Below are 17,350 nucleotides of genomic sequence, written 5' to 3'. Positions count from 1 at the left end.
ATCTTCTTATCAGAATATTAAGGTCGTAAGCCCTGTTAATATCGAGACCTATAAATTTTTCATCATCTGTGTTGAAATTTCAAAATTATCTAAATATATATGTATATGTTAATACGACCTTCAACAAGGTCGACGTTTTCATTACATAACGTACCAAATAATTTAGAATAATTATATTTTAACAGCTTCGAAGTTTATAATCTTATAGTTTAGACCGAAAGTTCACACAGAGCTGTCGTGCGAAAATGAGCTTTGCTGGAGTCTGGAGTAATATGTTAAAAGTAACAAGTTAGTAAAATTGGCTAAGTTTAGAATTCTTACTACCAAAGCCGGGACTCTTGAGTGCAGTATGTCACGTGATAATAGATTCGTCCTCTAAATTGTCTAAATTTTGATATGCGACATATGACTTCAGTCTTAGTGAAACTACCTGGGGATTCATAGTGGTGAATCACTCTGAAATAGAAATACTAATATATTTTACCATGAATGATGATTGTAATAGTATGGAAAAAGTATGTTACAACTTATGTATTCATTATTAAATCATAGTGTGAGTGCGTTTGATCGATCAATAGAATTGAGTACAATTTTGGTCAGAAAATATCAATATATCATGTTTGAAATGCCATCCCCATAAAACAAACATACAAAATCATCCACCTACCGTAATTGATATGTTTTCTACTATTTACACCCAGATATACATTCATCTCTTTCGGAAATTATGACTAAAGATTAGACTACATTCATCAATTAATCACTTTCTTTTTACACATTTAAAACTAGCCACAGTAGGTCTTCTCTACTATCGGCAAGAAGTACGACATAATCAGCGTACACAAGACATGGACAGTACAGACGTCTTTAAAGATTCGGGTTTTTTCTTTAAATTTGATAGTTTTTCATTAGGTTTTATTTATAGATTTGTAGTTTAATTTGAAGAACTCTATGTGAATTTATGATTTTTATGTTTCAAACCTAGAAAAGAAGTAGGTACCTAGAATTGTATGGCTGTCACACAAGTACCGTCAGTCCATTTAATCTTCACATTCGTTTAAAAATGCCATAACATGCAACAATTGTCACAAAATTGATTTTTATGTGTTTTTTTAAACAATAAAATACAGCTTAGTAGACTCAAAAATATCAGTGTCTGATTTAAGATTAAATACATACATTTTTTAAAATCCCACCACATCACGCCGCCTCCCCGCAAGTTCTCTCCTGCAAGCACTCTGTATTTGAAAACATTCTTCGCCTCTTCCACGTTCATGCATCTCCTCATACATACCCGTCGATTGTTTCGACTCCTAACCTGACCACTTGCAAGTATTTGGCATACCTGATCGTGCCAAGTTTTTCTCGGTCTTTCTCTGTTCCTTTTTTTTAAAATTACATTTGCCTCATAAATTAGTTTTACCGTTCTTTCCTCACTCATTCGTTCACTCATACATTTTTCGTTTATATTATAAATGTGGGCAACATAATATGTAAATATTCTTTGCATGGCAACTCTCCGCTCGTATCACAGTGCATAAGTAGGTCCTTACAAGAATTCGCTTCAGACACATTCATGCACATTATCTCACGATAGTTTCAAACTGGATGCAACAATTGCAATGTTTCCAACTCCGCCAGTTGGAGCAGAGTTTGAGTTTAGACTCGGCTGAATATCACTTTATAGGACTTGGAGTGGGACACCCTGTATTTATAGAAGAGTAAGCTTTGCTAGGTGATATTGTAATGACGTCACAATATAAACATCGCTCTTAAATTTGAAAACTACTCGACGGCACACTAAGAAGAATATTTTTTTCAAGTATATCTCAAAATCATCTTTTCATCAATTCTGTTTAGAACCCGCTGGCTTTAAATACATATGTTGAAACATGCGTAAGATTAATTCATAAGTAATCTTTATTTGCTGTTTTAAAATATTTCTTTTTACAACGTATAAAATAACGGGAACAAATGCTTGTCTGCAGTAGAAGTATTTAGATATAAAAAAAACTTTGAAACATTGAAAAGCTCTAAAGTATTTGCTTTCTTGGCTTTGAAAGAAATAATAAATATTTATTATTATGTACAAGTTTTATAGATCATTAAGTGGAATTTAGTTTCGTCAAACTAAATAATTATGTTTTTTTTTTTAAATGTGTGTTGAGAACAGGAAGGATAATCTAGTTATCACTAGATATAAAAAATAATTAAAAAAAATCGTTTTATAAAAAAAAAAACTTGCAGTACCATTTAATGAGTTATATTTTATCACACATTATTAAAAAAGTACAGATGTTTTCATCTACAGGTGAATAGTAAAACATAATGTTAATACATAAAAAATAAACATAGAACATGAAGAGTAAATAGTAGTTTTGCTATAATTTATGTTTGAAGTAATAACTTTGTGATTTTTTATTTTATAACTCTAACAAAACTTTATTTTAAAATCACTATAAATAATTTATTGTAACTTAATTACAATGTCTACTGGTTTCGAAACTATTAAGTATTAATCAGTCTTGAAAAAAAAGCGGTTAGCTTCGAAAATGGTAGATATTATAATTATGTAATAATGCAATATTTATAGTAATTTTAAAACAAAGTTTTATTTTAATTATAATAAATTAGTTTTCTATTCACCTATAGAAGAAAACATATGTAGTTTTTGAAACTAAATAAAACTCATTAATTGCTTGAATACAAGTGCGTAATTTTCTTTAAATAGTGATTAATTTATATATATATTTTTTACTTTGATTATGCCTAAAATTAAGAAGCTATGTGTAATAATGTAACCCTTCACACATAGGCCTAGAAGCGACACTGAGTTAGAAACTTTGTTCCTAATGATCGTCCTTGATTTTCATTGAAATCATCCCCTATTAGAGCCTTTAAACTTTCTTGTCACAAAAGCGACATAGAGATATTAGTCAAAAGGGCTGAAAACGGAACCTTAATGTAATTATGTCGGTACTCGTTATTTGAAGTGAGATTTCTGTTGGCGAAATTCAGTTAAGTCATCCCTGTAGCTCTCGAAATACGTTCTTAGTGCGGAAATTATTCTAACTGAATTATGAAATTGAATGAAAAAAGTTTGCAAACAAAATGTTCGTTGCCCTCAGTACAAACCAGGGAAATGTTGATTCAAATTTTATTTGCAAATAAAATTACTTTTTAACCCTCTTTTACCCTTAGTTTTTGTTTCCTTGTGATCCCCAAATTTATTTATGAATATTTATTTTATTTAATCAACATCTTTAGATTTCATTTATTGTATAAAGTATTCCATCTTCTTTAAAATTTGTCTTAAGCTAAATATTTTTTCCTTAATTTGTTGAGAATAACAAACGATGTTTTTTCAAGATAGATAAATCGATTTCATCACGAAGAAGTCTGAATATTTCCAAGACAAACTTGTCAACACAACATTTTGAGTGTGTCCAAATACTTGTTCACAAATGTGGATTTTTCCACTTAAACTCAAAACTTAAATTTTTGGAACTCATGCATATACCATATTACCAATCTTATGACACTTTATCATTGATTTCAAGCGTCAAGCGTCTCCCAGTGTGTACAAATAATCCGGGGTTCGGATCTTGCATACATCAAAATAAAAGCATTCTCAATCCTTTCATAGATGGCTGTTGCGATTTGAGAAGTATGGAGAAGGGTATTTACAGGGCTTACAATCTGCCATAGACTTAGTTTAAGTGGAGTTTTGAGTTTAAGTGGAAAAACCCAGATTTGTGAATAAGTATTTGGACACACTCAAAATGTTGTTAAATCATAAATAATCACAACTCTTTGTAATGTACTAGAATTTTTTTTATTTATTGTTTCGTCATAAGCTTTGTGGTAAAACGTGATTAAATTAAAAATAAAACACTTGTTTTTTACCACTTTAGTACTAAATTATAACAACTAGTTTTGGAAGCTACAGATACTTCCATGTACGGGTTAGAATATGAACTAGAAACGTAAATAGAAGCATCTGTAGGTTATGAAAGTAGTCGTACAAATATACTACTTAAGTACTAAAAAAAGTATTTTATTTATAATTTACAAGAAAAAACAAAAAAAAAATTACAAACATTACAATTTTTTACATTTGAATTGTAACATAATATCAAGTATTAAATTACCGGATTTATGAGAAGGGTTAGTTTTGTTCGGGGTATTTGCAGTAGAACAATGGTTGCATCTAGACTCTAGAGTGTTTGAACTCAGTAACTGCTCCAATGAACATAACGTCGACGTGGCAAAGCATACAAGGTATAAGTAAATGATAAACTTAGCTATGCTTGTATGAATTGTTTCGTGAGAAGCATGGGTACAGCGTAGCTTTTGAAACTATTAATAAAGCATGGTGAAAATTTAATTTAACTACTTAAAAGTAGTATCGTCGATAAACGTATCGATTGACATTGTAATTTAAGTTTTACTTAGTAAATACCACTATTTCTTAAAATCTATTGTGACACGTGTTTCGATGCATTCCGCAAAATGATGTGGAATGCATCAAAATACGTATCACAATAGATTTTTAAGAAATAGTGTTATTTACTTAGTTAAACTTAAATTAAAAATGGATAGATTTTCCAACAAAGTGACTGCCGGAGTGAATAAATGAATGAATCGATTGCGAACTGGAAAAAACCTTTAAATTTTATTTATAATTATAGTAGCTAACGCTATTTTCAACATTTTGAGTGTGAGTTTCTTCAATTAGGGGTTATTAATATTGACATCTCAACGTTATGAAGAAGAATATGGAAGTCTAAGTATTTACAGGGCTTACGACTTCTTATAGGCTGATTTAAGTGATTGTTTAAATAAAATAATATGAAACGTAACTAACTAACCATAACCCCACAGAGATAGGAAAGAAGTCTTTTGAAACATTATTCGCCTCTTAAACATTCATGAATCTCCTCATGTTTGCAATCTTAACTTAGAATATGTTGAAGCATATATATAACCGGTCCTACGCCCTGTAAATACCCATACTTTCGTTTTCTCCTTCGAATTACGTCAAATGTTACCTGGGTTTTAAGAAAATTAAGTTGCAATTTACCATATTTTGGGCCTCAACGAATCTTTTCTAAGGAGTGTGCTGTAGGTATTATGTCTTCCGTCGTCGTAGTCTTTAAAACCCCTTATACGTACAATATAAGCATCTAATAATACCTCACATCTACTGTTCACTTCATAATAACGTATTAGTTTCTCGGAAGAGTGAGACGACTCCGTAACTGTTAGAGATAGGTTAGTTCTCGAGCAGTGTCTTCATATTTCTTGACGTCGCTAAATCGTATGAAACTAGGTATTACACAAGAAACTTTCTCACGCCAGTGACCTGAGATTAGCGATATTATAAGTGATGATCATTGACTAACGATTGTAACGTATGTCAGATATGAGATAAACAGTTATAAATCAGTCATCATTTTTTGACATCTCATTAAAAATAAAGAAAAATATGGAAGTCTGGGCATTTACGGGGCTGCAGACCGTCATAGGCTTTAATTCATTTAAGTGATTACTTCACACACGAGTAACATTCACCAATTCTACACTCCATTATTGACAACGACACTGCTGAAATTCTTGGAAGTTCTATGTATATTATATGAACCAATTTTGAAACATTGTTATTGAGTCACTAGAACTTCACAGGAGACATCTATTGGTGATGTAAAAAGAAGGTTTTTATTGAGCAAAAACTCTTTTATTAGTATGTGAGGTCCGAATAGAAAAATAACTCCTTTAATTGGAGATAATCCAGATATGTGAAAGTATTTGGAGTAATATAAATAATATTACGGAGAAATATTTGATAAAAATATTAAGAAACAAATAAATAATTGATATAAATAGGTTTTTAAAATTTTAAACGATATGTCTTCCTTTTACTCCAGAGTCCAGCATTTACTTGTTAGCACCACGGCCCTCTATCTTAAAGTAATCAAATATAAGCTAAATTATTGCGAAAATACTCTCAACTCAAATCAAGTAATTTTTTGTATAAGCTGATCACTTCACACACGTGTAACATTTACCAATTCTACCCATTATTGACAACCACAAATCAAGTATTTTTTTTTGTATTCACATGCATATTTTATTTATTGTTTCGGCATTCGCTCTGTGGTAAGACATGATGAAATTGAAAATGAAAAACACTTATTGGGTAATGTATCCAAAATTAAACACGGTTATTGAATTGAATCCTACTAGAGTGTGTAATAATGTCTTAAGAAGACGAAACGCGTCACATATTATCATATATATGTAAATAAAAGTAGAATTCAATCCAATAACCATGTTTAATTTTAGATATATTACCCAACAATTCAAAATGGGATTCTACCAACTGTCTGTAGTTACAATAAATAAGAAAATAACTTGTTTTTTTAACAGTTGAGTTAATGTTATTATAACGACTAGTTTTGGAAGCTTTTCTTACATCTTCAGGTCTAAATATAAACTTATAAAAGTTTATATTTAGACCTAAAGATGGAAGCAAAGCTTTCGAAACTAGCCGTTATGATAAAATAAACTTAAGTGGTAAAAAACAAGTGTTTTTCTTTTACAATTTTAACCTACACGCTATACTCTTGAATAATTCACATGAAAGCTCAATTCCTTGTAATTTTCTTATCAATTTTTTTAATTCAAACATTGATTACTTTGGCTGTCTACACATAATTTTATTAAAACTGAAAAAGAATCCCCAAACAAAAATGTGTTTAAAAAGAAAGTTGTTAATTTTCTGTGAAGCAAGACCGCAAAGTTTGGAGAGATTTTTTGGGAAAAATTTTCTCCTTCAAGTTCGTACAAAGGAAAAGTTGCTTCTGCAGTTGACATATTTTAAACAGCATTAAATATTTCAGGATATTTTTACTTTGAAAACCTCCATTGATGCTTTGGAAACGGCTTCCAGCTATTCATTTGTCGTAAGAATTATTATAGAAATAAATTCAAGACATTTTCTCTTGCAGCTATGCAGCACTGTACTACAATTGCACGTTACGGTATCCAATTTAAATCTGTTTGTAAAAAAACAGTTTTCATGTCATTTGTTATTGTTGACATTTAAATGTTTAAACGATTCAGAGTACAAATAATGCACTTTAAAAAAACCAGTTCGATATTCAAAAGTGTGTAAAATTAATCTTTAATTTTAACACAGAGATGTAAAATAATAATCATAATTTATAAAGCGCAATTTTATGAAAAAATTACCTCAAGGACGCTTTCAATGTCGTACAGTAGCTAACTAACTAACTAAACTATCTAACCATCATACCCCTTCTCATATTGAACTGTAGGCAGAGAAAATAGAACGCCATACCACTCTTTGTTTGCAAGCAATCTTCGTCTCTTCCACAATCATACATTTCCTCATACATACCCATCGATTATTCCGACTCCTGTAGAATGCCATACGACTCTATCATTTTCAAGTATTTGTAATAATACTTTTTCAAATAACATTCGCTTAAAATTTTTTTTACCGTTCTTTCCTCATTTATTCGTTCTACAAGTGCAAACCATGTCGACACACGTTTCTTAATTTTAATGATAATGCATTTCTTCCTTATTTCACTATTAGAACATCTATCGTACATCGTTTTGTCGCACATTCTTCTGAGAGATCGCATTTCGACTGCATTCTGTCTAATTTCATCCTTCTTTTGCCAACTCCATGTATATGTATATACAAATACACTTGTATATGTATATACAAATATATATAAACTTCAAGACAAATTACAAATTTACACGATTACAAAGTACGAGTAAATATAAATAAGTGCAATGTAATTTATAGATTTTTTTTAAACTAGCTAAGAAGTTTCTGTCTCCTAAGAAGATAATATAAGAACGTGAAATTTCCACGATTCCGGAGAAATTAGAAAATATTTGAAAAGTTAAGAGACACCGCAGCGCTGGCGGTCGTTTCTTATTTTTCCAAACAGGGGAAATTCGAGGTATTACGTTTTTAGTTTGGGTGTGATATTTCATAGAGAATTCTTTTACTTTTTGCTTTGTGTCTGCCCTTTCGTGAGTATAACGCTGGCTTAGAGCGAAAGCGCTACATACCGATATCATAGAAAATACCATTTATACACAAATTTCATATTTTACCACAAAATACCATATTAAGTTTGTACATTTTTTAAAGGATTTCATTTATTTGGTAAATAATATAATTGTTCATATACATCTTCCGGAAACCCAACAAGTCTTTGGTCGTGTTGGTTTACTTTTGATGACAGACAAGTGTGGAGTTCTATCCACTCTGTCTACCTTTGCCAAAAATGGTGTGTTAGTAGAAGTAGTCAAAATTCTCGAAGTAGATGTGTTATATGAACATATACTAAAACATCTTGTTAAAAAGTAAAAGTCTGTATCATCATATATATATATATATATTGTATATATATATATATATATATTATATATATATATATATATATATATATATATATATATATATATATATATATATATATATATATATATATATATATATATATATATATATATATATATATATATATATATATATATATATATATATATATATATATATATATAGTATTATCGTGATCGTTAAGGCCAAACAATAGTTAAACCGCAGCTTAATTGTCTTTAAACCTGGGTATTTTTTGACCTTATTGAACTTTTTTCTTAAAACACAGTTTTTAAATACAAAGTTGAGGAATATGTATCCATATGGTTTTGAAAAGAAGTGTATTTGTAAGGTAAGGAGTTATTATTTTCTCAATATATCGGGCAATATAAAAAAAAATCGGAAAGGAAGTGTCGACCATCTTTCCTTAATTAAAGCAGGCTTAATGAATTCCATTATTGCCAGTAAGGCCTTAAATATATGAAGGAAAAGTGATCAACCCTAAGCTTCAAGTATTAGTCCAGAGTGATTATGTAAATCAATGCAGTAAAAAATTACTAATATTTATTTGACCCCCCTGGGAATTGAACCCGGGACCTTCATCATGGTAGCTCATGGACAACTACGCTATGAAGACGGATAAACCTACTATTTAAATATTAACTTGTTAATGAAAATATCCATAGTTCTCAAAACTTGTCATATTTACAAAAAATAAACTCAAAAATTGGTTTCGATTAATGAAAATGCTTTACTTTTCACTTGTAGATGAAAAGTCTGTTAGTTTTCGAAACTAGTCGTGTGTAATGAAATAAAACTCCTTAAGTAGTTTAATAAGTGTTTAATTATAAAATAATAATGATAAGAAGAGTCTTATTTCAAAAAGCGGTCTACAACAAATGTTTTATTTTTATATTAATATTAAATGTTGACTTATTTCAGTTGGGTTCTCCGCTTGCGTATATACTAGTGTGGCAGTGTATACATCCTTCGTTATCTGAAACTTTTGTCCGCCTGGAAGTACCGGCGCAATCATAATGCTATTGTGAACAGTAGAGACAAACATTTTAATCAAAGCTTTCTATCACGGTCACCATGTTCGTCTTGTTTGAATCTAGCACAAGCTTTGCATTTCGCTCTTTGAAACATTCAGTGTTACGTAATGATTTGAGTATAAAATGAAAAATAAAATTCATGTGCTTTGCGTGATATTTATGATTATGAAAAAAGATATATGTGATGCACATATATTAAGTATACTTTTGACATTTACTTTACTTGGTTTATTGAAATCTATTGTGACACTTATATATAATGAGATTACATATCATTATAAAACACAATTTTGTTGCAAAGTTCCTTTCCCTTTTTTATTCTCTGAATGTTTTTTATAGTTATTATAACATTAATGTGGAATTGTTTAATTGGCTTTATTTTTATTAATGTAGCTATTTTTGTTAATGTAATGTTATGTTTATTATTGTTAATGTAACTTTTGTTTATGATATACTTTTTTAAATGTAAAGCTGTACAATTCCCGAACAAATAAAAAAAATCAGTGTTTGATAACCATTCAAAAACAAAATATGATTTTTTTTTTAAATGAGACACCTACAATATTATTATTAAATCTGTACGGTGAATAACTCAGTATCAGAATAAATAATATAAAATGTCGATAATCAACTAGTTACACAGAAGTATCGAAAATTAAAATATTATTTTAATAATATTTCTCTTTCCTTTAAAATCTATGTGAACTGATTCGGAATGAATTTCACCGATGTTTAACTGGAGTGAACTACATAACACTCTGCTTATCATTCATCGTTAACCTTGTGTAATACCACTTAAAAACTCCCACTTGACCTTATGTTGGAATAGTTATTCCGTAAACGATAGACGTGAAGTACATGGAGTTTGTAAGTCGTGTTACACAAAGTGAACGATGAATGATAAGGAGAGTTTCTTGAATGTTTTCCGCAGATATTTTGTGGCACATTTTATAAAGATAAGGAGCGTGTTATATTACCACAACACAAAGTTAACAATGCTTTTAAAATACTAAGTAATTAAAAGCTATAAACATATCTTTTTTCTTAGCTGTAGATGCAACTAACAATCGTTCATTCAAATCTATCAAATAACTACCAATATGTAATAGCATACAAATATTTGTATTTAATATTTAAAAAAAAATATACATATTTATCGTATTCTTCCAGTACCCTTTATTAACACGTTAAATAAAATGTATACTCACACAGAGATCATGTCTTTATGGGATCTTTGTTGTAATAATTTACAATAATATAATATTTTTGTTCTTGTAATTATATTATTTTGTTTTGTTTTAGACACTTATAAATTTGTCATTTGGTCTGCCCTTACCTGATATTGATGGGATGTTGGACAGGTCTCTCCCAGTCAGTGTACTCGTTGACGATGGTAGCCAGGATCTCGGACAGGTGATAGCTGTAGGTGTTTTTGACGAATGTCCTGAGGATCTTGGAGCGACGATCAGCTTCTATGCCGTACTGCACATCGTCACCACTGAATGCGAAGTACGCCTCGGCTCTGGTTACCCCGAGCATCAGGTCGTATCTAAGAACAGACAATTTTGATCAGAAATTATAAAAATACTCGTATGAAATTCGAGAGTTTCAAAAATAATTTAGTAACTGCCAAAAACAAAACAGTAAGATAATTTTTTCTATAATGTTTGATTGTAACAGTAAAATAAAACTTTTAATTTCTGATGAAAGAATTGTAAAATTAGGAGCAACAAAAAATTATGTACGATTTCATCGGTGATATTTAAATTTTCAAAAGTACATGCATAAGACCAATCTTTAGTTTTAGTGACAAGAGTTTAAATCTATGTAAATACTATTTTTTTACAGAACAAGAGATGTTTTATCAACAAGTAAAAATACAAGATTTATTAAACAAACTCAATTTGTATTTTCACCTGTTGATGTAAACATATGCAGGTATTGAAAATAGTAATGTTTACATCTATAAACTCAAAACTGGTATGTACATTATGTACATATACAAATATCTTCTTCTTCCTAGCTTCATCACAATTTATCAGCGTATAGACTGTTGGGGTCAGCTCTCCCCGTCCTCAAGTTGTAGGATCTTCTATTATAGACAACTCACCTAAGCCATGTCTTCGAATCATGTTTTCTTTCTAAAGCATCCATATTTTTTTTGGTCTTCTTCTAAACATCTTTCAAGGAAGATATGTAATATTTTGTTTAGATTAAAGGGTGTTTTTAATATCCAATTAGTAAATTGAAAGTTTACTGTATCCATAAAAATATTTTTAAAACAGTGAATAAAAATCTGATAGTATATTACACGTTTCTGTAAAAAAAGTTTAAATAAAAGGAAATAATATTTTTTTTCAAAGATGTATTATGGATCGCTCTCAATTTTGTTAATTATCATTTGCGTTCATGATTATCTAAATTAAAAAAAAAATTAAGTAGTGCTTGTATTAATTTCATTCATGGATTTTGTGAAAAGACAGGATTAATACTCACTTGGTCAGCTGCGCGACTGCGCTTTTCCTCAAAAGCACGTGGTTCAGGATATTGACTGCATTCTGAGGAGACCTCGGCCTAGCCTGTGTTCCCGGGCTCCCAGGGTAGTCGTACTGCCCACTGTCCTGCCCCGACACCATGTCACCTGTGTCTGGCAGATCAATACCAATAAACTAGACAACACGTTCAATAAAATAGAATTACTTATTAAGGGTGATTGATATAAAATACACGTGTGATGCATAATATCACTGCTGTATGATATGACTGCTATGGCCATCACATTTTTCTCTTCCTTACCTTAATCTGTAGAGATTAAGGTAAAAAACGGATGGAACGCCACATGCCTTTAACTTGACATAAACTCTTAACTATATCTTATCTAATAGATTTATATTATCCACTGACACTTCGTGATGGAATTGCATTTTTAATATGTTATTAGATTAAAACCAATATTTTTAGCTTTTCCACTTTATTTTTATTTGACCAGCGACCGGGTTTCGTGGTTACCGACACCAGTCTGATGTTGTCGGTAGCGACGAAACCCGGTCGCTGGTCAGATAAAAATAAAGTGGAAAAGCTAAAAATATTGGTTTTTAATCTAATAACATATTATATCTTATCTATTTTTAAAATGTTATATTTATTAACATTTAAAACGACTCACAGCAATACCATACCGATTTTTAACAAAGAAATTCATAATCATAATACACGAAAACATAACAAAAAAAATGTGAAGCCGATAAATACTACTAAATTTGGAGTAAGGTCCTTAAAATATATTTCCTATACTCAAATTAACCAGCTGCCTGACATATATAAAATAGAACCCATTCGGGGATCCAAAATGAATGACCTGCAAAAATACTTTATGGAAAGATATACTTACAACATTTTGAGTGTGTCCAAATACTTGTTCACAAAATCTGGATTATCTCCAATTACAGGAGTTATTTTCGAATAAATTATCTGGTCAAATTATAAGCTTAATAATAAAAATGAAAATGGTATTTTCTGGCGTTTCTCATGTGTGTGATTATAATCCGGGATTCGGATCTCACATACTAATATAAGAGTTTCTGCTTAATAAAAAAGCTTCTTTACATCTCACCAATAGATGTCTCTAGTGAAGTTCTAGTGATTCAAGAACAAAGTTTCTAAATTGGTTCATATATATAGAACTTCGAAGAATTTGAGTAGTGTGGTTGTCAATAATGGGTAGAATTGGTGAATGTTACACGTGTGTAAAGTGATCACTCAAACCAGCCTATGACGGTCGTAAGCCCCGTAAATGCCCAGACTTCCATATTCTTCTTCATCTTTGATGAAATGTCAAAAAATAATATGAAAGATATACTCATATATGTAGTGTTTAGTCATATTTTCTAATTTTGTTTTTACCTTATGTTTTTTTATATTTCCTCATTTGTTATATTTTCTCATTTCTTTATTTCAAATATGCTTCTTACTTTATGTTTTTTTCATTTATTTCTTTTAAATTTGCTTCTTAGTCCTATTTATTTTACCTGTTTTTATATTTTGCCATGCATTAGTTTTGGTTATTTAAAAAAAATGTAACTTTATTATTTGTGTTCCAGTCTTGTTAACCTTAATCCCGTGTCCCAAAATGAAAATAGAAATTACTCATCGGGAATACTATAAATATGACTTATGTTTGTAATATGTTTTGAAAAATAAATAAATAAATAAGCCCTCTGTCTTTTGAGTTGATCTTATTTCAACATTTTCAGTGTGTCCAAATACTTCACAAATAGTTCACAAAATCTGGATTATCTCCAACTACAGAAGTTATTTTCATATTATTTTTGAGATCTCATCAAAGATGAAGAAGAATATGGAAGTCTGGGCATTTACGGGGCTGACGACCGTCATAGGCTCACATACTAATATAAGAGTTTCTGCTTAGTAAAAAGGTTCTTTACATCTCACCAATAGATGTCTCTAGTGAAGTTCTTGTGATTCAAGAACAAGGTTTCTAAATTGGTTCATATATATAGAACTTTCGAGAATTTGAGTAGTGTGATTGTCAATAATGGGTAGAATTGGTGAATGTTACACGTGTGTAAAGTGATCACTTAAACCAGCCTATGACGGTCGTCAGCCCCGTAAATGCCCAGACTTCCATATTCTTCTTCATCTTTGATGAGATGTCAAAAATAATATGATCTTATTTCAGTATCTGATTGATTTGTTCAAGTCATCTTCACAGTTATCTACAAAATGTACTTTGAAGGTCATTTTTTTTGGTTTTTATTTTCTTACAATGAGTTAAATTAATACGTTTCAATTGCAATATTTTGGATGCGTCCAAATCATTGATCACAAATTTGGAGTTTGTCCACTTATGAGTATTTTTATTTGATATTTCAAGAAAAATGAAGAAAAAATGGAAGTCTGGATTTTAACAAGGCTTGAAACCTATCATATGCTGGTTAAAGTGAACACGTTATTTACTTATAACATTCTTCATTCTCCATACTATTAACAGTATGGAAATATTTTTCTTCATCTTTTTTGCGATATCAATATACAATATAAATATCAGTAAATTCAAAACAAAAACTAATTTTTAATATTGAATATTCAGAGTACCTACGATAGTTTTTAAACATTCAGTTTGATATGTAAAATTCAAATCTTTTTTCTTCCTTTCATTGAAAATAAATTGTTTTACAATTTTATTTTCAAACATGATATGAAAAAAATAAAAAAAAGGACCCATATTTAAAATAAAGCAATTAATTTTAATTATTATATTTCATAAGCGCATACTAGGGGTCCGTGCGGTACCACTCCATAATATCCCAACAAACCACTTGTAGCCTAATTACTCAGAATTTTGCTGTATCAGAAGTATCCCATTCGTTTCATAATTACATATTTTGGCTAAAAAATGAAAAAAAAAGCATTTAATTTCGTGAAAAAATGTGATTATTTTTTTTCTCAGATACCATTGGATATATTTTTTTTACTATGAGCACACATATTTTTTTGACCAAATTAATTTGGCGTAGAATTCGATTGATCTTAGTAAAGAGAATGTGTGAAAGTACGCAAAATATTTTTTTTTAGAATTTCATATATGCTAATTAAAAAAAACCTTCGATGGTACCGAGAACTAGCACGTGAAAGAAGGTGTCATATGTACCATTAATAATATAATATAAATTCTGAAATTTTAGTGGTGTGTTATGAACCTTGAGTAGAATGGTGAACGTTATACTTGTTCTAAATGATCATTTAAACCAGTCTATGATTGGTCGTGATTCCTGTAAATACCCTGACAACTGTATTCTCCTTCATATTTGTTTGGATTTAAATATTTTTATTTTAATTCATAAAGATTTATTTGAAATAACAGATAAATATACACGTTTGTATATATTTTTAATTAAGGGAATGATTTTATAGCTTGAAAATTTTCATTTATAAAATAAAAAAAAAAAAAAAAAAAAAAAAACCTATCAGCGGAAGCTAAACTGGCAGTGCACAACGGAGTCCTGGTTCCAACTCTAATGTATGGAAGTGAAACATGGAGTTGGCAAAAGAAGGATGAAAGTAGACTGAATGCAGTCGAAATGCGATCTCTCAGAAGAATGTGTAACAAAACGATGTATGATAGATGTGCGAATAGTGAAATAAGGAAGGAATGCAAAGCTGAGATAAGCATTATCGATAAAATTAAGAAAGGTGTGTTGAGATGGTTTGGACATGTAGAACGAATGAGTGAGGAAAGAACGGTAAAACAAATTTATGAGGCGAATGTTAGCGGGAAAAGAAGCAGAGGAAGACCGAGAAAAACATGGCACGATCAGGTATGCCAAATACTTGAAAGTGGTCAGGTTAGGAGTCGTAACAATCGGCGGGTATGTATGAGGAGATACATGAACGTGGAAGAGGCGAAGAATGTTTGCAAGGACAGAGTGGTGTGGCGCTCTATTCTCTCTGCCTACCCCTGCGGGGAAGCGGCGTGATGGTTAGTTAGTTAGTTAGTTTAAAAATTTTCATTTATACAAGGTACCTAATTTTAATTTGAAAATATGTTTATTTGAGAATTCTGTAACACATGTTAAGAAAATTCAATATTGATTTCAAATTTTGTTGAATATTTTCGATAATTTTGGTTGAAAATGCGCGTGATTAATACCTCAGAAATTATTATTTGCGGAAGCTATATTACCGAAAAACGGGGATTAGGGTTTCTGAATTTTGGCGGGATTCGAAAACAAACACCAAAATGGCGGGATGGAGAAACCTTCGTACAAAAGAGGATTAATCAATTGATTGATGGCCAGCAATTGTTGCGAGACATGTTCAATTTGTAAGGGTAGGGGAGTGTTGCCGACTTCTACCCTCGGCACCCTCTAGTGTGCTTTAAAAGAACTACATATCTTCTTGAGTACATATAAATAAAACAACAGGAAATCGGAGGCATGCGAACGTATTTTTTTTATTTCGTTTCTTAAAAGTACTTTTAAGAGTGTATGTATAAGATATTATGACAGAGGGTGGTGGAACATGTTGAATACATAAGAGCCTATGACTTAAAATATAGCATATTATCTATATTATGCAACATTTCTAACAAATCAAAACTATTAAAAAGCCAAATAAAAAAGGTTTTCTAAGCAATCGGTTTTAAGACCCATTAAAATTGAAATAAAACGGAAAGGGTAATTTTTTTATTTAATATATAAGATTTTAAGCTCATATCAAGCTTTGAAAAATCTGTTTTAACTAAGTCAGGCTTAAAACGTTTCAAAACTTAGCTAGACTGGTTTTAGGGCCAATCGGTTTAAAGAAAAACCCATTAAAATAAAAATAAACTGAGAGGGTTTTATAAAAACATGTTGATATCACAAAAAATGCATTTTTTAAATTTATACGTGTCAAGATTTGTGACATCTTTTATAAAAAAGTCAGGTTAAAAATAATTAAAAATAATGCTTGACTCTCTAGTTTCATATGTAATTGGTTTTAAGAAAAAACCAATTCAAAGTTTAAAAAAACTGAAAGGGTGATCCTAAAAAAATGGTACTATTATTTAAAAAAAAATGTAACATATTTTATACTTATGTTTCATATCTTTGCTAGACTTTTTGGATTGGAAAAAGTTTAGATTTTGCCAGTTATTTTATAATAAAGGTTGAAACACGCATTCTCATGAACAAATTTTGTGCAAACTATTTTTATAAAAATGTACCCACCAATGACAACTCCATCAACGCTTGGACCGAAAGCGTAAGCGAAGTCTGGTAAGGGAATCGGAGCAGAAAGCAGCAGCTCTAGGGGCCGTTCTCTTAGACACTTCAGCATTTGTGGTGGTGGAAGATCTAGAAAATAA

The 17,350-nt window shown here is 30.3% G+C and overlaps 1 protein-coding gene across 1 annotated transcript in view; it reads right to left on the bottom strand.

Moving 5' to 3' along the window:
- The window catches only part of LOC148300377 (neuroligin-4, X-linked-like), a gene marked incomplete at its 5' end in the record, with an annotated part of 56,538 nt that overhangs the window by 24,081 nt on the left and 15,107 nt on the right, over window positions 1-17,350 (bottom strand). The window contains 3 exons of the mRNA XM_088274877.1: window positions 10,820-11,032; window positions 11,980-12,130; window positions 17,214-17,339. Of these exons, the coding sequence (XP_088131003.1) occupies window positions 10,820-11,032; window positions 11,980-12,130; window positions 17,214-17,339 (490 nt within the window). The remainder of the gene's footprint in view (window positions 1-10,819; window positions 11,033-11,979; window positions 12,131-17,213; window positions 17,340-17,350) is intronic.

The sequence above is a fragment of the Brachycentrus maculatus genome, unplaced genomic scaffold (assembly GCF_059751285.1).
Source record: "Brachycentrus maculatus isolate JH-2025_06_01 unplaced genomic scaffold, ASM5975128v1 h1tg000735l, whole genome shotgun sequence".
Classification (NCBI taxonomy): Eukaryota; Metazoa; Arthropoda; class Insecta; order Trichoptera; family Brachycentridae; genus Brachycentrus; species Brachycentrus maculatus.
The sequence above is the reverse complement of the archived record's forward strand: the minus strand, read 5'-3'. Positions and strand labels throughout refer to the sequence as shown.